Below are 20,445 nucleotides of genomic sequence, written 5' to 3'. Positions count from 1 at the left end.
TTAGGACAAATAGTTATATACTCTAAAAGAAATGAGTTTTTTATCTCATTTGACTGATGGAATATCTTGGTTACACCAAAATTATATATTTTTATTAATATTCATTTTTTATATTTATTCTTCTACCTTATAAGTACATTGATCTTGGATATTATATAATTTCTTTATTTGATTTACCATGTAATTACAAACATAAAGAGTGAAGATAGAAAACTCAATCACGCAAGAAATTATAAACACACAATGAGCTACATGTTTACGTTTGGTAAAAGGTTTAATAAATTACAAATTTATAACTTTGTATTTGGTAATCTATTTAAGATAGCTTACAAGCTTGTCAACTAAAAGCTAATATTACCAAATAATTCTAATTCAATTAACTAGTTTATGAGTTTTTAGTTATATTATAAGCTTTTAATTAGCTCATTAGCTAGTCGTGCCAAACATGTCAAAATTTAACATAATTCGACTCTCTAACTACATCTATGATCAAACTTCAATAAATGTTTTATTATCAATGTAAAATGTATAAGTTGTGGAAAAACATGTACTAGAAATTTAATCAATAGTCAGAAATTAATTTCATAACCATTACTCATGTATAGGAATCACCATTATTAAAGTTTCTAGAAATTTAAATTGATGATTTCAATAATCTCTCCCTAAATTAAAATTTCCTGAGTACTATGGTATTTGAAAAAATTGACATTTTTTCTTTGTTTGCAACCACCACTTATATGAGTCTTTCAGTAAGCGGTCAATGGTGAATTCAACAAACATATAGCATCACTGGCCCACATCAACAGAATGCATCACCTAACCTTCTTACATGGATGATGGATCCTTATCATAGAATCATTACACTTCAACATCCATTTGAGCTAATCATAGAATCATTTTTTACACTTCATTTTTTTTGCTATGCGTAGAAGTTTATAGAATTTCATAAAATATTTATGAATATAATTTGTATGAAAATTGTGATTCCCTATATTTTCAAACCCTAAAATTAAAATATCAATCTCGAATTCTAAATTTATAACTCTTAACTTGATTGTTTCTAATTCATGAAGATGTCAAATTGATCATAAAATTCTATTGATATTTTATTGATTTGTTCGACCTAATTGATTCACATGTTTTAAAACCAATTATTAGGAAAATTTTAAAATAATTTAATTATTAAATTGAAGAAAATCGTATATAACACGTTAATATCATTCATGGATTTTCTTGCACAATCTTTTGCTCATCCTTTTCTAATCATTTATCCTAATCAAAATTTTTTTTTATAATTTATATGCATAGTTATTGATAACTTTCAACCAATGTGATAGTATATGGATATTAAATGGAAATAAGGATGAATCCTTTAAATCCTCAAAGCATATCCCTAAAAAATAGTTGGAGCTTTTATAAATTTAATTATAATCTTATTGATAACTCTCTAAACATGTCATTTAAAATATCTAATAATAATTATAATATGCATAATCATTGGCAATCTTCGTAATAGTAGATTGATATGCATAATAAAAAATATTATTTTAAAATCAATGATATCTATAAGGATACCGAAATTGTGCATTTATGTTGATTGTTAACAAATTAACTAAGCTTAATTGCATGTTTATGTGTTCCATTTTTCTTAAGATTTGTGGTGCTGTCATGCTACGTGATATATGTTTGATTATTACATTTCGTTACTACATACTAAGTTGTTAACTTTATGACGTCAGTATGCATAGTTTAATTTATTACGTTATACATCTATTAATTTAATTTCGTATGTATTGTCATTTCAGAAACCGTTTAGTTTTGTAGCAATTTAAAAACTAAATCATTTTAATAAAAAATGAGAATTAAAAATTATAAATGTCATTCAATGTTATAGAACAATTCAAATTTGTGTTAAAAGAACATATTTGAAATTGTGTTAAAAGAACATATTTGAAATTGTGTTATGAGAAAAACTATCTATTTAAATTCTTAAATGTAATTATACATTGATTACTGTATATAATTTTTTTTAAAGTTCTGTTGATATTTCATTGATCTATTTGACCTAATTGATTCACATTTTTTAAAATCAATTATTAAAAAAAGTAAGTGCGATTTTAAATGGATAGTTATCTGAGAAATGACAAATTTTACCAGCAAAAAATTTAGTCCCATAACTTCTTTCTATTTAATTTTTTCATAGGTAAAATTTTCCTCTCTTCAATAATCTTTTGTATATCATTCAATTTTATCATTTTAAATTGTTTAATTTATGCTCTTCTTTTTATTTTATGTCTTTGTATTATACTATTTTGACTTTAATAGAAGTAATACATAACAACTCATGCAAATTGAGATATATACAAACAATAAAAGAAATGTTTTGAACACTCTAAATCTAACCACTGAATAGTCTAATCCATTTTTGAAGGAATTATTACTCCAAAAAGAAAAATAAGTTTCATTATGAGTTGTAAACTTAATTTTCAGTCTTGATAATTGACTTTTGATTATATTATTTAAAACATAATTATCAGTGTGATGGTTTACAATTTAAATTATATCTGCAAGAATAAAATTTTGTGTATTTTTTTTACGCATGTTTTATTATTTTAAGACTCTTTTTATGTGTTAAAGTAGGGACCAAAACAAGCAAAAGATAAACAATCTATTGGTTGTTCACATATCAGACTTAAAAATGACTTTGGTTTGTAGTCTTAATCGAGTGAGTAAATAATCCGCTTTAAACCAGAGAAATTTTGGTCTGACTGTGTTAAACCACAATAACTTGGGAAGTGACCAGACGTTTCACTTAAAAATTTAAAAAATGGAACGTTGCTCCAATGTTTTGTTTTACTTCAGTCTAAAAAGAGGAATGTTAGTTCAACATAATTATATCTAATTATTAATTATATGAAATTTTACATTTATATATAATTATATATTTACATATAAAACTATTAATTATATATTAATTGTTTGGTCCGACTGGATGATATAATCGTTTAAACCAATTAAACTTAATATGTGACATTTTTTCGGTTTGATATCCAGCTCGGGTTTCGTAACATTTATATCCTAACTAAACATATGTCAGGTTTTGTCCTAATGAAACAAGACGGTAGTCTAGTAGTGTAAGATTTTATTGGATCTCCTAAATAATTAAAATGTCGAAAGTTTAATTCATGTGGAAGAAACAACTACACATCTCGAAAGAGATTAATTTATTGCAAAAAAAATGTGAATAAATATCATTTATTATACTAAAAAAATGATAGAAGGTGCATAAGAAGCAAGGCCTGCAGTTCCGGAAGTGGCTCTTGGACAAGAAGCAAACTCAAGTCTTGTTGAGCACCACTCTTGGCGAAATAGTCTATACATGCATTCCCTTCTATGAGAATATGAATCAATCAAGCTTCCCAAGATATATTCACCAAGTCCTTTACCTTCCAAATTAAAGAAACACAAGTATGAAAAGAAAAATGAGTCATAAAAAAATAAGAGAAATTGCATGCAAACTTTTCAGCACAAATGTTAAATGCTCTTAGTTAGCAATCATCAAAACAAAATAAAAAGAACTCAAGCAATCAACTACTCCCTGAATTCTAAAATTACACTTGTTTTGGTTTTTTTAAAACCATTGTTGCTTGATCAATTTCTTTAAAATGTTATTCTCATTTAATAGTTATATGGATAATTAATTTAAGGTCATCTTAATATGGAGAAATAAAATTGGAATAAGTATGAGTGTTTTTGTCAAAATATAATAAAATATCACACTAAATAAATGACTTTTTAACCTATGTGCCTTAACCTTAAAGAATTATTATCTTTCATCCTTATTATAAGACATCATTCTTAAGATTTTAGAGATTATTTTTATAAGATATTTTATATTTTCTATGCAATATTTATTGTTTTATTTCTTATTTGCTTTTTGTTAATTAATGAGAAATAATAAATATGTAAATTTTCTATTGAGATTTAGTACTGTAGAACTATTATTTTATGATACATTTTATAAATTGAGAAAATTATATACTTTTATCTATGTGGAAATTGTGATTAAAATAGTGGAGAAAAACTTTTGTGAAGACGTATCCAACATATTATGATTGTAGACATATGCATTTATATGTTTTTGTACTATTATTTAAGACTAAATTTTAATTATAATTAATTTTTAATATATTGTCAAAATTTTAGTAATTATTTATATATAGATAGGTCTCCACATAAATCTCTATCAAAAAGTGGGTTATAATAAGAACGATGAGAATATAATTTTGGAATAGAGAAAATAAATTATATACTTTATCTAGTTAACTTGGTTTTTTTTTATTATATTTTTTCCTCTATTTAATTTTGAATGTTGATAAGGTTATCACGTCTATGTTCAAACCATATCTTATATTTCCTTTGGGATGTGTTGGGATGCATTATTTGGGATGTATGATTGTCATTCTTAACAAGTGTCGTTCTTAGAAATCAAACTCATAACCATTTTATTATTATGAGAATCTAACAGTGCTTAGGCCAATTCATTGTTGGTTTCTAATACTACTAGTTTAATAAGTTAGCTTATCAATTTTCAATTTATTTTTTAGGCTGCACCCAACTTTTCAACTAGTTATTTTAAACAGAAACACAACATTCATATCATGACTAGCTTTTCTAGGACAAATAACAAGTATCATATAATTGAGCAAATTGATGACATTTGCAATAAATTTGCTTCCAATGGTTCCGTTGTGGAATGATTATTAGTGGTTCAATTCTAGCAATTTTGTATACCTTAATCTTCTGATCCATGTCAAAATGTTTTTAGTTGATAAAATAAAGATAACACATCTTAACTAAAAAACTATGCATATAAACAATTCGAGTTTCGATATTAAAAAAAAAATAGTTTTCCCTTGCACAACAGATTGAAATGTTCAATCAATAATGGTATTATAGAAACCCAATATTAAATAATTATTGGAGTACGTCATTCACATGCGACAAAACCAATCAATGTCCAAATACTGTTGATTCGGAATTGATTTTTAAATTACTATAGTATTAAGTTATATCCTTAAGTCATGACTAAGATATAATAATCACACAATAGTCAAAGCTAAAATTAGAAGTTACATGAACCAGCTATTACAAAATCATTAGAAGGGGACCTTATATGGGAAGCCAGAAATCGTTCTCAATCTTTGTTAGTTCAATAATCAATATGTGTATTTTATTATGTGGGACTATTTTAAGTTTGGGATGGAGAGTGGGGTCTTCAATGAGTAAAAACTAAGGTACCACTTTTGCATCATAAACCTATGTGATTAATTATTCATAAGCAAACATGATTCCTTGACAAGTTTGGTTAGGCTTTCAGAGTGTACTTTTGAAGGGGAATATAAGAAATAACTTTAGAAAATTCTCCCTTTTTTGGGAGTTGGATGAAGAAGAAGAGAAAGTTTTGGAGGATCTATATTTTTATAGTTCCCAACTGGACCGGACCAGACGATCCGACTGGTCCGATGGCTGAGCATACTTAAAAACGACTTTGATTTGCAGTCTTGACTAAATAAGTGGATGAGTCGCTTTGAACCCCCGGGGGAAATTCTGTTTGACCATGCTAAACCTAGTTAAACAACATTAACCTGAAAAGTGAACAAGATGATTCACTTAAAAATTAAAAAAATGGAACATTACTCTAATGTTTTGTTTAACTTTGGTCCAAAAGAAGATAGAGATATGTTAGTTCTATATACTTGTACATAATTATTAATTACATAAAAATTTACATTAGAAATAATTGTATATTTATTCTTATGAAATCATCCAATCCGACCGGATAATTTAACTATTTAAATCGGTTAAACCTAATACGAGACATTTTCTGGTTTGATGTACGGCTCAGGTTTCATAATATTTCCCACAATTTGAGCTTTTTCTAAAGACAAAATGTAAAAATACCTAATTATTTTTAGTAAAATTATATAATTATATATTATTGTCTATTTCTCATAGTTAATTATATTTTTAAAGGAAAAATAAAAAAATATTCTAACATTATCATTAGTTTACATTATTTCATCTAAATTTCATACTCTCAAACGATAAAAATACTTGTCTTTTTTTCCCTTCCATTCCTCCACATTTCTGGCCATTTGATCCATCTCATTCTCATTCTCTCATAATTCTCAAACATACCCTTATACCCTTAGTATTGTTGCTCAATAAAAAAGACTAAAGGAGTTAGAAATCATTTTGCCCTTACCAAGATAAGAATGATTCAAACCTTTCTCATATACATATCTTTTAAGGCATATAATAAACAAATCATAAACATGAAATTATATATGGCAAAACAGGCTAAGCTTGTGGGCCGACCTGCATAGCCTGCAAATTTTTACGGATAGAGCATACAAAATTTGTCTTTTTGCTCGTTCCATTTGCCAGCGGTGTCTGCGAACATTTCTATTGGGCAATGTGGGCAGACCCGCAGTTTGATGTAATAAAAAAATTCAAATAAATTATAATGTAATGTGATTTAATGCCTTAAAAAAGTTGTAATGTAGTATATTTTGTTCAACTTCATATAAAAGATCATTTTTTCTAAAAAGATTCTTTTCAACTATTTTATTTATTTATTTTTTCTATTTTATTGTATTAATTTTTTATTTTTATATTTATTATTAATGCCCATATGCCCGTTTTAAAACGGCAAGGCATGCCATTTTGTCCGTTTAGACAATATGGGCATGCTCACGTCCGTTTAAAATATTGCGGACATTTATGGGCACGGTGAAACAGGCCGGACGACACATTTTGCCATCTCTACATGGAATTAACCTTCAGCTTACTGTGATAAGGTATTGTTGAGAGAACACATCATCCATCAACTCTATTTTTTTAGTGAATATGCATTTTGGTTCTTAAAATTTTTCAATGTACTAATTTGATTCTAGAAGAAAAAATAAAAATCTAAACTAATACTCAAATATCATGAATGTGAATGGAGATATATTGAAAATTAAGTTTCACGTTTTCTGTATCATTCTCTTAAAGATTGTTTAAATAACTGCTTGTTACTCCTGTCATTGCTAATTATCTTTCCATCCACCAAGTTTTTGGCACATAGTGTTTATCATAGGCTGTTAACAACTCAATCTCCTTAGGTTATTGCCAACAGAAAGCCTGAAGTACATAAAAGGAAGAGAACCCACTTTGGAATGCAACAACCGAGACGCCTTAACCACAAAAGCACCCCCACATTCACACCATGAAATATGAATACTGCTTTTGAAAAAAATTAACCTCAAGACTAGAGAACTTCTCAAAATTGCTTTCATACCACTCACATTGACCAAATAGTTTTCAATCGTTCATCTCTCACAATCAATAACACTTAATTAACACACTTTCCTTGTGTCCTAGACTGGAAATATGGAGTATGAGAAATTTGTAATGATAGATATACATATATTGAGAATTGTGATATTAATAATCCATATATAAATAAAATAATTTAAAAAATTATGAGTCATATATTCCAGTACTAGATCTCCAGTTCAGGAGAAGATCTCATCCCATATCTATAAATAAATCTTACCCAAAACAAAACAAGACAAAGTTTACTGTGATTGGGTATATCTATGGATAAGAAGATTGAGTTTACTATCAACATATTATCAATCACACACTTCAGTACTAAACTTTCAAATACACTTTAATACTATCTTAGGTTAACTTAATTAACTTCATCCAAAAACTAATGTTCAAATTATTAAAATTAGTATATCTCATATATGTTTAATCAATCTTATCTGAGTCAAATCAAGACGAAGTTTACAGTGATTGAGTATTCTTATAACTTTTAACGTTATCCATATAATACATAATTATTGTTATCCTACAAAATCTTGTGTAACAAGCATTCTTTCCTAGTTTCCAAAACAAAATTTACATATATGTAAAATCTCTCTTACCTTTCACATTTAATTTTGATCTACTATGTTTCACATATCTTAATTATAATAAGAAATTTTAAAATAGAAAAGTTTGGTATTGATGTATGCACGTGTATTACATCAACATAATATAATTTCCATTTTTACGAATAAAAGTTTTTAGATTTAGAAAACGCATCAGAAGATATATATATATATATATATATAAATTAACATTTTCATTGGGTTTATCTTGTTGAACAAAGGCTCTAAATAAGTCCAATAGGGGTGAATTAGAGTTGGTGGGCAATCACTCATTTTCTAAAAGCTCTTTCTTTTATGAAGTGCTTAGGGTGATGAAATTAAGAGAGACTTAAACAATACAAATATAGCAACTTGTAAATTAAAGAGTAAGGACTAAAAAGATGACACTATAATTTTATTCCAGTACACTTTTTATCACTTGATAGCTACATTTACCCCCATTTTTTCAGGATTTTCTTTCACTGAAGTTGTTCTGTCTTTGTACAAGCAATTTTTAATATATACCAATTGAATTCTTCTAAGTCTAGATTCCCCACTAACTTAGAACCACCTTTACAAGATTCTACACTTCTCAATCTCTTTCCCTTTTCTTTCCCAAATAGGAGACGTCCAAGTCCCAAAAATCTTCCTTTACAATTCAAACAACTTGTGTAGAATATACGCCTTTTTAATAGGAATAGAACACAATACAAATGATGACACGTAGTTAGTGTATATGGAACAACTTAAAGCTAATGATTCAGTTTTTGAATGTGAGTTATTTAATTTTCGTTTTACTCTCTAATACATTATAATTCTAAACTATATATAGTACATGAGATTATGAGAAAAATGACCAATTGTATCCTTTATTATACTAATTGTGCAATATATGCATCATCTTTGTTTTCTTTTATAAATTGAATCAGCAATATGAGCATATATCTATTCCTTCTTGATATGACTTTTGGTGGTGTGTATGGGTTCAGTTGTATTGTAGCTAGTCTGCTTGCTTTCAGAATGAACAGGGATAGTCTGTCACTTACTTTTCCTGTCCTAGTGTCCCTGGCCAATCATTATTTGCAAACAAATGAAAAATAATCCTTTAATTTAATCTTATTTTATAAAAATAATTTATTAAATGCATGTGTCTAAATATAAGTAGTTGAGATAGGATTGGGAACACCAAATTAGAATAGGTAATCCTCATCCTTTGAGAACAAGCAAATGAAAAGAAAATATGCAATTTGGTCGGTTGGATGTGTACAAGAAAATATCACGTCCCAACTTCAAATTCAGTGATATTATAAATGCTTTTTATTTTACTTTCACATGGATTCTCTACACAACAATAACCAAATATCAGTCGCATTAGATATGATCGACTATATAAATCAATCGATATATTGATGGAACTAATAAGAACCAAATTTCATCTAAAATCAGTCTTACTAAGAGTCAAGAGGTAATTCCCAATCAAGAATGGCTTGGTGCATGGTTATACTTATACATAATTTTCTCATTTACCATTTTTTGGTATTAGCAAAGATATCACTTCATATTTTGGGTAAAGAACTATTGTGAATCATTTTTAATTGATGTTGAAGCAAGACTAATGAATCTTAGTAGATGAACTATTGAATAATTTAATGATGGCTATTCCAAGGCCTTGAAATTATTCATTGAGTCTTGAAAATTATGAAGTTTAACTTAGAAAGTTGGAGTAACACTTTTCAAAGTGTCTTGAAAAGTATGACAACAATTTAATCATTCACTATATCTTTATGATGGAGTCTTCCCCCTTCACTATATATATATATGAGACTTGTGAGGAATAACAAGCAAATGAGAAAGAACAACATAGAGAGAAAGTGAGAGAGTTTATATCCATATAGTGTGAGATATGTATTCTTAGTGAGATACTAGAGAGAGTTTGTATTTTCATCCTTTTTGGGTGAGATTGAGTGTTATCCTCTTTGTAAGAGGGAGTCAAATATTGTAATCCTACTTTCTATAGTGGAGATATTTTCTGGACCAGGTCTCGTGGTTGTTTCCTTCTCACATTGAGGAGATTTTTGATGTTATTCTTCTATTTTTCTCTATTTTCTTTATCCACTTGCCGCTTCTGTAAGTACCAATTTTGTATCACACAAAGGAGAGAAATTGATTCTGAATTTCCCAATAAGAACTAACTCATTTTAGGTTGTGCGGTTCTCTCTTCCAACAAATATAGTTCCAGGAAATGAACCCTGACGTTACTTATCATCCTAAAAATCTAGTAATGTTATCATTTACCATATTTATCACAAGTAACAAATTTATTGTACTCTGCATTATGTTGGTCATTAAGAAGTCTTATAAAATTAATGCAAGAAGTAAAGAATTATGTGCCCAACGTAAAATATGTAGTAGTACCACGAACAGGTAACTAATATCCAATGATATAAAGCCATGTTAGATAACCTGCTTTAAACGTTAAAGGCCAAAATTCTAATGGGTGGATACTTATAAATTTTAAGAAACAATTATGAAGAGCTCTTAACTTGTGATTGATAAGATTTTTTACATGATATACAAGTTGTATTAAAAGTAGCACAAAAGATACTAATCCAATACAGAAAGAAAAAGATCATTTATAAATATTTTTTGAATATATAGTTATAAAATATTTTGGATCATTATACCAACACCAAAGTAGTTGGACGGATTTTTGAAAGGAACCAAGTCTGAAACCTTGCTTAAATCAAATACATAATGTACACATAGCTCACCTCCTTATGAGAAAAGATTAGATCATTTTTCATAATCCAAAACATCATTCCATAACAAACCACACCATCCTCCATAATTTAGACCACTCTTATAAAACTCGGATTAGACCAGTTGGTCCGACCAGTTCACCACAAACCGGACATCTGACAGATCTGAGCCTCTCAATTAACTGATTTTGCATCAAAATCAGATTGATTCGGTTCGACTCAGATAGTCACACTGGTTGAACCACCTACGTCAATAAAAAATATACTTTTGAAAAACAACCAAAACTATGTTGTTTTGAGATGAAACTTTTTAACTTATTTGAAATTATATTTGTTATTTGTTAACTTATATTATAACAAAACTTTCATTGTTTAATTAAATTTTAACTTCCGTATATTTTGTTGCAAATTTTTTTAACTTATGTGCATTTAGACCATTTAGAAAGTCTACTAATAGCATTATACATATTCAAGGACTTAATAATTGTTGTAGGACTCAGCTCAATAACTTAAAGCTAAGAAATAGATGCATTTCTAAACATGAAAAACAAACTCATATCAATGGACAATATGTTCAATAGATTCATCATCACTCTTGTAAATGACATAAGCTAAGAAATAGATGCATTTCTAAATATGAAAAACAAACTCATATCAATGGACAATATGTTCAATAGATTCATCATCACTCTTGTAAATGACATACTTTATCTCTTCATTTGGTGAGATAATGTACCTTTTGAAGAACTCAACCTATGTGGGAGCCTACTTTTAAGAACCAGACTCCGATATTTATTTTTTTAATATAAATTTAAGAGTAAAAATATAATTCAGTGTAAATTAAAGGGATAAAAATATATTTATTTTTTAGTTTTTATGTGTATTTTTACCTCACTGTCCTCTTGGGAACGAGTCTGACTCTATTTTAATGAGTTTCCTAACAAAACAACAAAATTTTGTAGGTACATAATTAATCCAAGATTTTAATAAAAAAGTACACAAAGGACATGTATCAATCTGCAGCTGCTATGTCTCAGCAAGTAACAATTTCATCTGGATGATCTAATACTACCCTATAACTACACTTTACACCATCATTGGGCTTCTAAATATGAGTTTGTAATCACAGTCTAGGCCATAATGTTGAGCTTATATTAGCCTTCGCCACTGAGCCACAGTTACAATCACATCACTGTACTATGACAAAATTATTTGCAATTATACTCATAATATAACCATAACAAATTAACAACAATTAAAAACCATGCAAATTCAGTCAACACCTTCACCACCACCATTCCTCCCCACAAGAACAAAATACCCCAAAACAGCAAAAACTGCAGCCACAACATTCCCTTCCTTCAACAAAACCTTCATAACAACACCAAGTATTTCCCTCGTGATCTTCCTACCTTCCACAACCAAAGCCCACCTAGGTTTACCAAAGAAAGACATCAACACCACAATGGCTATCCAAGTATCCAGAACCATAGGAACCATCACTGCAAGTGCTGCAACCATTGAAAGAACCCCGAAAACTGTGCCAACAAGCACAGCGGCATAGAGAGCAGGCCACTCAAGAGAAACCATGGATTTGATGAAGTTAAATGAATATTTTATGAGAAAGCCATAAACAAGCACAAAAATACATACCCAAGTTATCCTTTTGCTCATGATTTGTAGTAGCAGTAACATGTAAGAAGAAGAAGAAGAAGAAGCTGGCTGAGTTGGTGAAGTGGGTGTGGTTTTTGGTTTCTCTTCCTTCACTTTTGCCATTGAAAACCTAGGAAGATAGCCACTTTGGGTTTTGCTTCATACATATATTAGTATTTTTGTTGTCTTCCAACTGTCTCATTGTTTTATGCCTTTCACTTCCTTACTGGAATCTGGGAGTCCTAGTTTATGTGCTACGCTATGTTATATTCTGATGATGTCAAACCTTTGTTATCCTAAACACTATCTAAAATCATGTCTCTCACATTAGGATTGATTGAGATCACCTATTTCGAACGGTGTCTTATTTCATGTTTCAAGCCAATCAAAAATGTAACTTTTTGTTATTTTTTGTTTTTAAATTTTTTTTATTCATATGACAAAATATGATAGACCTGAGACATGAAATGCAACACGATTGATGACAGGTGGTCATTATCCCTCACATTAATGATATTGAGATAAAACAAAAAAAAATTAATACTAAATTTTTTAATTGATATAAACATGTTTTTATTAGTACAAAACTTAGTTTGAGATATTAAATCATTGTCCATATATTCCGATGAGCGTCAAAATTTAGAAAAATTAGCCATTGGAAATATAATTCAAAACAAGATTAAATCAAAAATTAAACTTCAAAATTTGAAATTCACTAAAATTAAATAAATTTCATTAATTTTTGTCAGTTTTTGTTGTGGGCATACAAGTTAAATTTTATTTTGTTTCTACCCAGACCCCAAGTAAGCTGCAAAATATAAAACCTGGTCTTTATTTTCGTGTAATATCATTCATAGGGAGGAAGATTTATTTTGTGCAAACTGTTTTGATTATCCTAAGTCTCTTAACCATCTTTTCTTATCGTGTAAGTGAGTCATGAATGTGTGGAGTTTATGTGTGGCTTAAAATTATAATCATTATTCCACAATCATGATTCTTATTGGAAGCTTCAAAAAGGGAGAAAAACTTAGAGAATGGTGTGGTTTTATATGGTGTGGTCAATTTGGTTAATGAGGAATGAAACTACTTTCAATGATAAGAAGGTTTGTTATCTCCATGTAATTGATTTAATCCAACGTTAGAACTTGGCAGTGGTATTTGTCTTATAGTGGTAGTTTTTTTTCCGTCTTATTGTGGTAGTTTTTTTTTCTCGTTTAACTAATTATGTCTTGACCTTTGGTTTTGTATTAGTAACCAATGTATTCGAAACAATCTATAGCTTCCTTATTATGAGTTAGCACTCCTTGTACTTTTGTAATATATTGTCTCTTTGTTGTTTAAAAAAAACATAAAACCTAATCAATTAAATTCTAGCCTGAATTAAATCCAGACCTTTTTATCCTGGTTTGAAAGAAACCACATTACATTCAGGTTTGAACTTGACTAATCCGACTGGATTCAGGCTCCTCGTTTTTAGGCCAATTAATGAAATATTGGTTGGCATAAATATTGTTGCCTGCCTTGGTTATTGCTCTACTACCCACACCTAGTGTCTCAATCATGCATAAATAATAATGTAAGATGTGAAGGAGATTTAGAATTTGGATTTTTTATGTACAACTTCTGATTGTGTTATTTTTTAATTTTAGAAATCGTGAATCCAATGTACAAGTTCTGTATAGAAACGACTTCTGTATAAAAGCCTTGACACCTTTTAACAACTTCTTGGTGTGTTATTTATTGTTTAAAAGTCGGATTTCCAAAGTACAACTTCTGAGTGTGTTATTTTTGAAGTATAGAAGTCATGATTTCATTTAACGCCTTCTGAATGTGTTATTTTTGAAGTGTAGAAATCGTGATTTGCTTTAACGACTTCTACAAGTAGTTTAAAAGCGTTCACTAGAAATCATATTTTTGCATACCGACTTCTAGACTTGCAAAACGTTTCCTCACATAAGTCGTAGATTGAGATCACGACTTCTACAAAACTAGGCAGCCGATAATTTGACGGATGAGATTAATGACTACTCAATCCAATAGTTAATAATGCAGTTTACATAGATGTGAACTAACTTGCAGTATGCAAGTTAATCTTTGCCATATAAGATATGTAAACGATATGTTTAAGTTCATATAAGTCATATGTTATTGTCATATGAGGAATACCTTAATATTGCAAATATATGTGGTATTCATCCTTTATCTCTACCAATAGGTTGGATATTATTTTCCTATATCTTATGTATATGTGAAAACACTCAAATCTTAATATAAGTAAGTTGTTTACATGATTCCTAACATGGCAGGTCCTAAATCATATGGCCCATATTGGTTGAAAGGGTTTTTATAAGCCTTAAGTGCTTCCTAAGAATGTTTCCCAATGGGTACAATATGTTTTAAGGTAGATGAGAACTTACACAAACAAAATCTCTCACACACGCACACGTATACTACCACCACCACCTCCTTCTTCACCGTCTGTCCAGCTGACAAGCTCGGCTTTGGTTTGGGCCCAACAAATTTTCTAAATGAACTTCATTTTTTTTTCTTTCTTTTTGAACATGTGGTTGACCAAGCCAACAAACGTGTGGCACGCGTGTGACTAGTAAGCACACGATTGGAGAAGTGAGGGAAAAGAGTAGAAGATCCGCTCAAGGTGGAGGAGAATCTAGTCATGTGACAGTTGGACTCCTCGTGACTATCAAATCTCGTGGCCGTTTAGAACGAGATCTTCCATCTGGGTTGTCGGATTGACGTTACCGTTGGAGCTCTCAACCTATAAATAAAGGCATCCTTCCTTTATTCTTACTTGTCCTAGTTGAGAGCATTTTCTCAACTTTTCTTCTCTCCTTCCTTATATCTGTGGGAGTATTTCCGACCAACTTCTCCTTCTTTCTTTCTACTATAATTGGCACAAACAACCAAATTGTGAGAATTTCGCGAATTGACACTAGTAGTGAGATTGTGGGAAAGTAGAATTGGCACAAGAAACCATATTATGAGTATTTTGAGAATTGACACTGGTAACATGTATATTCAAGATTGGTTCTTACAGTGAAGTAAGAATTTGAAAACAGAAAAATAAATGGCAAATAATTGATCTGACTATATGATCATTGATTAGGACTCCAATATTCAAATAGAGATAAAAATTAATTCTAAAATATCTAAAAAAATAATTCTCATAAAATAATTTTATAAAACCATAAAAATATTGCAATACCCAAATTTGGGTAAAATTAATTAATTGATTTTATAAAAAAGACAAAAATGACTATAGTAACCTTTATAATCTTCTGTTGTTCTTTTGAATTTTGTATATATCTTGTTTTCAGAAAAATAAAAATTGGGTATTCACCTATTAAATTTGTGACCAATTCTATTTAGTATTTACACCAAGAACATGGATACTTGCACCTAAATTTGAATGAATTTACACATTTCCTTCCCAAAAAAATACCCTATATTATCCCTATCCACTCTCTTCATCTTCTCATTCCTTTTTTGAGAAAGGGTTGTGTGGAGACGTATCCATATGAATACAACCACCTTTCTCTCATGCACCTAATCCATTCCCCCAAACACATAAGCCCTTCTTATTTATGTAGATCCAAGTGATGGCTTAGATGGAGGCACGAGGAAAATACAACAATGATAGTTGTGGTTAGCATTCACAACAATAATATTTGAGAAAGGATCCTATGAAAACGTGCAACAAAGTCGTGATTCAAGATTTGTGTGGATGACATTTACTACCGAAATATATTAAATAATGTAAATAATAGTGTATGTGAATATGTGAGATTGTATTGTTGGGTTAGTTCTAACTCTAGTGATTAGGAACAAAATGGTTAGTTGAGGTTAGTTAGTTTTTGTTAGGCAATTAGTTTTTCCATCATTAATATAAAGGGTTCAAATGTAATTTTATAAATCATCAATTAAATATTCAATTCATTCATTCAATGAATGAAATTCATATCATATTTGATTCTTAATATGGTATCATAGCATAATTATTCTTTTGCTCGCTTCCGCTTACACTTTTATCGTTCCAAGATTCAACAAAGAATCATCACCATACATCAACCATCAAAGTGAGAATAAGTTGGAGTTTGACACTTCTGCCTCTATGTGATTGTTCTTCTTCATTTTGTGTATGTTGTTTCTAATTGCCATAGGGGGTGTCTAGCTGGAATGAAGCAAGATTTTAGTTAATGCAAGTCAAAGAAAGGAAATAATGGATGGAGGTTTCCTTGCAAAGCAACCACCAATTTTCTCTCTTTCCATACTCACAGGGCAACATCCATGTTGCACTTGTGCCATCCCTTTCGTTCATCTTTTCTCACAACCAGAAAAAAGGGAAGATGCATAACATATTAGATTCATTCTTATAATCCATTCTCTGCGTGCCATATTCTTGTTACCCCTGCGTATATTTTTCTTCTCCTGATCATTCTCACACATCACTATTAAATGAAAAAAGGTTATTGATTTGATCTTTGCCCCAAATGGTCTCATATTAATGTTTTTTGGCTCCATTTCATTCACCATTGGAGTTCCACGGTATTATAGGCACATTATTCTTGTATCGTCATTAACTTCTAATAATTCAACAAGTTATAAGGGTGGCTAACAAATGATTATGCATATTACAAAGGTCGTATAAGTATTAGCCGTGTAAGTGTTGGAAATTCTTCCTAATTGATGTGGAAGCAAGACCAATGAATTTTGGTAGATGAACCATTGAATCATTCAATGATGGCTATTCCAAAGTCTTGGAATTATTCCTTGACTCTTGAGAATTATGAAGTCCAATAATTAATCATCCACTATGTCTTTATGATGAAACCTTCCTCCCATTCACTATATATAGGGGACTTGTGAGGAAGAGATACAACAAGCAAGTGAGAAACAACATCATAGAGAGAAAGTGAGAGAGATTATCCATATAGTGTGAGATTTGTATTCCTAGTGAAATACTAGAGAGAGTTTGTATTTTCATCCTTTTGGGTGAGGTTGAGTGTTATCCTCTTCGTAAGAGAGAATCAAATATTGTAAACCTACTTTCTATAGTGGAGATATTTTCTGGACTAGGTCCCGTGGTTGTTTTCTTCTCACATTGAGGGAGTTTTTCCACGTTAAAAATCTTGGTGTTATTCTTCTACTCTTCTCTATTTTGCATCACACAGAGAAGGGAAATTGGTTATGAATTACCCAACAGTGGTATCAGAGCTCCCAGGTTCTTTCGGGGAGCTTAGCCTGTGTAGTCCAAGATGGAAGGAGCCGCTAATATCTCATTTGATGGAGATGTTTTCTAGTTGATAGATGACAACTATTCCTATTGGAAGCCCATGATGGAGGATCATTTATACTGCAAGGATATGCATGAGCCTATTTCTTGCAAAGACAAGCCAAAAGATAAGGGTGTTAGAGATTGGGAGGTTTCGAATCGAAAAGCTGTTGCAATGATTCAGAAGTATATTGATAGAAGTTTATTTGAGCATGTGTCCACATATAAAAATGCTTATGAGTTGTGGTCGAAACTTGAATCTATGATTCAAAAGAAAACTCCTAGAAATAAAGCATCTCTTGTTAGAAGATTGGTGAAAATCGACTATATAGATGGTCAAAGCATGATAGAGCACTTGAATTCATTCAAGGGTCTTGTCAATCAATTGACAAAGATAGACATGAAGATAAATTATGAGCTACAAACACTTTTGCTACTGAGTTCATTGCCTGAAAGTTGGGATACATTGGTGGTCACACTCAGCAACTCAGTCCCTGATGGGAAGGTCTCAATGGACACTGTGTCAGACTTGAATGAAGAATCCAGAAGGAAAGAACGGAGTACATCCTTCCATTCTGAAGCAAATGTTGTGGAAAGACGTGGAAGAAGTGAAACTCATGGGAGGAATGGATCTCGTGGAAGAAGCAAAAGCAAATTCAGAGTCTCTCTCAATCTCGTATAAGGTCAATAACATGCTATTATTGTAGTAAAGAAGGACATAAAAGATCTGAATGCAGGTCCCTCAAGAGAGACCAGAAAGCTAGAAATGTCCATGACGATTTAGTTGATCCAAGGAAAAATGGTCATAAGTCTACCACAGCCATCGCTGCAGATGATGATGTTCTCCTCATTGGAGAAGACAATTACCTAAATGTTGCATATGGTGATTGTGTTTGGATCGTTGACTCTGGTGCTTCTTTCCATGTAAATCCACATGAAGGTTTCTTCTCAAACTACAAGAAAGGAGATTATGGTACTGTGAAAATGGGAAACCATGTTACTAGCAAGATTGCAGGAATTGGTGATATTGTGCTGCTAACAGACACAAGAGGAAAGCTTATACTAGAGGAGGTGAGACATGTCCCAGATATGCGTCTCAACCTTATCTCAATGGGTAAGTTGGATGATGCTGGTTTTGTAAGCCACTTTGGTGCTGGAAAGTGGAAACTAGCAAAAGGCAACCTAGTCATTGTTAGAGGCTCAAAGAAGGATCTTTGTACATTATGCAAGGAGGAATTTGTTCTGGAGAAGCAAATATTGCTACTGACTCCAAAGATCTTTGACATAGGTGATTGGGGCACATGAGTGAGAAGGCACTTCATATTCTCGCCAAAGACCACTTTCGAGGTATAAAAGGTCAAATTTTAGATTCATGTACTGATTGTCTTTATGGTAAACAACATAGAGTCAATTTTTAGAGAACAAACAATCCTTCACGGAAAGATGAAGTACTTGAATTGGTGCATTCAGATGTTTGTGCACCATCTGAAAGATCTCTTGGAGGAGCCTACTACTTTGTTACATTCATGACGATCACTCGATAAGAGTATGGGTGTACTTGTTGAAAATCAAAGATCAATTACTATCAGAATTCAAAGAGTTCCATGCACTAGTAGAACGTGAGACTGGGAAGAAGTTGAAGTGTCTAAAAGCAGACAATGATGGAGAGTATCGTGGTCCATTTGAAGGTACTGCAAGGGTTTTGGTATCAAACTGGAGAAGTCACCACCAAAGACTCCTCAGTTGAATGGAGTAGTTGAGAGGATGAACCGCACAATTGAAGAGAAGATCAGATGCATGTTGCAAGATGCCAATCTCTCCAAGTCTTTCTGGGGTGAAGCAGTAAAGACTGCAGTGGATCTCATAAATCGAACACCTTCAAGACCCCTGAACGAAGAAATTCCAGAAGAAGTATGGTACAAGAAGAAGGTATCTTTCAACCACCTGAGAGTATTCGGATGTAGAGCCTTCGTTCACATTCCAAAAGATGAGAGAAAGAAGTTGGATGCTAAGACCAAGGAGTGCATTTACCTTGGGTCTCCAAAAGATGAATTTGGGTACAGACTATGGGATCCAATAAACAAGAAAGTTGTGAGAATCAGAGATGTTGTGTTCTTTGAGGATCAAACGATCAAAGATGTTCAGAAGAAAAGCTAGTGCAAGTCCAAAGTTCACATTGATTTAGGGGAAAGATTCATCAACAGACAAATCCTGATCATCAGATAGATCCAGAACAGATAGACCAATAGGCAGATCCTGCTCACTCAGAACTTGACCAGATTAATAAAGAGTCAGATCATGCTGAAGTGGTGGTAGACACACAAATGCATCAAGAACCAGAGCTAGTAGAGCATCAGATGCAAGTTGAATTGAGGCGCTCCGGAAGAGGCAAAATACCTTCTTCAAAGTATCCTGAAGAAGATTATACCACATTGATAGATAATGGTGAACCTGAAGACTTCTTAGAAGCTATGCAGACATCTGATAAAGAAGAGCGGATTAAAGTCATGGAAGATGAAATTAACTCGTTACATGAGAACCACACTTATGATCTGGTGGAGTTGCCAGAAGGAAGAAAAGCCTTGAAAAACAAATGGGTTTATATGCTTAAAGTTGAAGAAGGAAGCTCAAGACCAAGGTACAAAGCTCAGATTGTTGTGTAAGGATGCAAGCAGAAGAAATGAGTTGATTTTGATGAGATATTCTCACCAGTGGTGAAGTATTCCTCCATAAGAGTAGCATTGGATGTAGCAGCTAGCCTAGACTTAGAAGTTGAACA

At 31.1% G+C, this 20,445-nt stretch overlaps 2 protein-coding genes across 2 annotated transcripts in view; one reads left to right on the top strand and one right to left on the bottom strand.

Moving 5' to 3' along the window:
* Positions 1-14,405, top strand: part of LOC109343247 (two pore calcium channel protein 1) — a 49,285-nt gene extending 34,880 nt beyond the window's left edge. Inside the window, exons 24-25 of the mRNA XM_019581461.1 lie at positions 9,837-9,843; positions 14,393-14,405. The gene's annotated coding sequence lies outside the window, so the exon portion shown is untranslated. The remainder of the gene's footprint in view (positions 1-9,836; positions 9,844-14,392) is intronic.
* LOC109343250 lies at positions 11,809-12,565 on the bottom strand. Its single transcript, XM_019581464.1, has one exon. The coding sequence runs from the start codon at positions 12,497-12,499 to the stop codon at positions 11,996-11,998; it is 504 nt and encodes a 167-aa protein (XP_019437009.1). The 5' UTR covers positions 12,500-12,565; the 3' UTR covers positions 11,809-11,995.

The sequence above is a fragment of the Lupinus angustifolius genome, chromosome LG03, assembly GCF_001865875.1.
Source record: "Lupinus angustifolius cultivar Tanjil chromosome LG03, LupAngTanjil_v1.0, whole genome shotgun sequence".
Taxonomy (NCBI): Eukaryota; Viridiplantae; Streptophyta; class Magnoliopsida; order Fabales; family Fabaceae; genus Lupinus; species Lupinus angustifolius.
Note: the sequence above shows the minus strand (reverse complement) of the source record. Positions and strands in the feature narration are given on the sequence as shown.

Bases quoted from the DNA above. Each gene is read 5' to 3' on its own strand.
- LOC109343250 (XM_019581464.1), bottom strand. From the start codon at position 12,499: ATGGCAAAAGTGAAGGAAGAGAAACCAAAAACCACACCCACTTCACCA.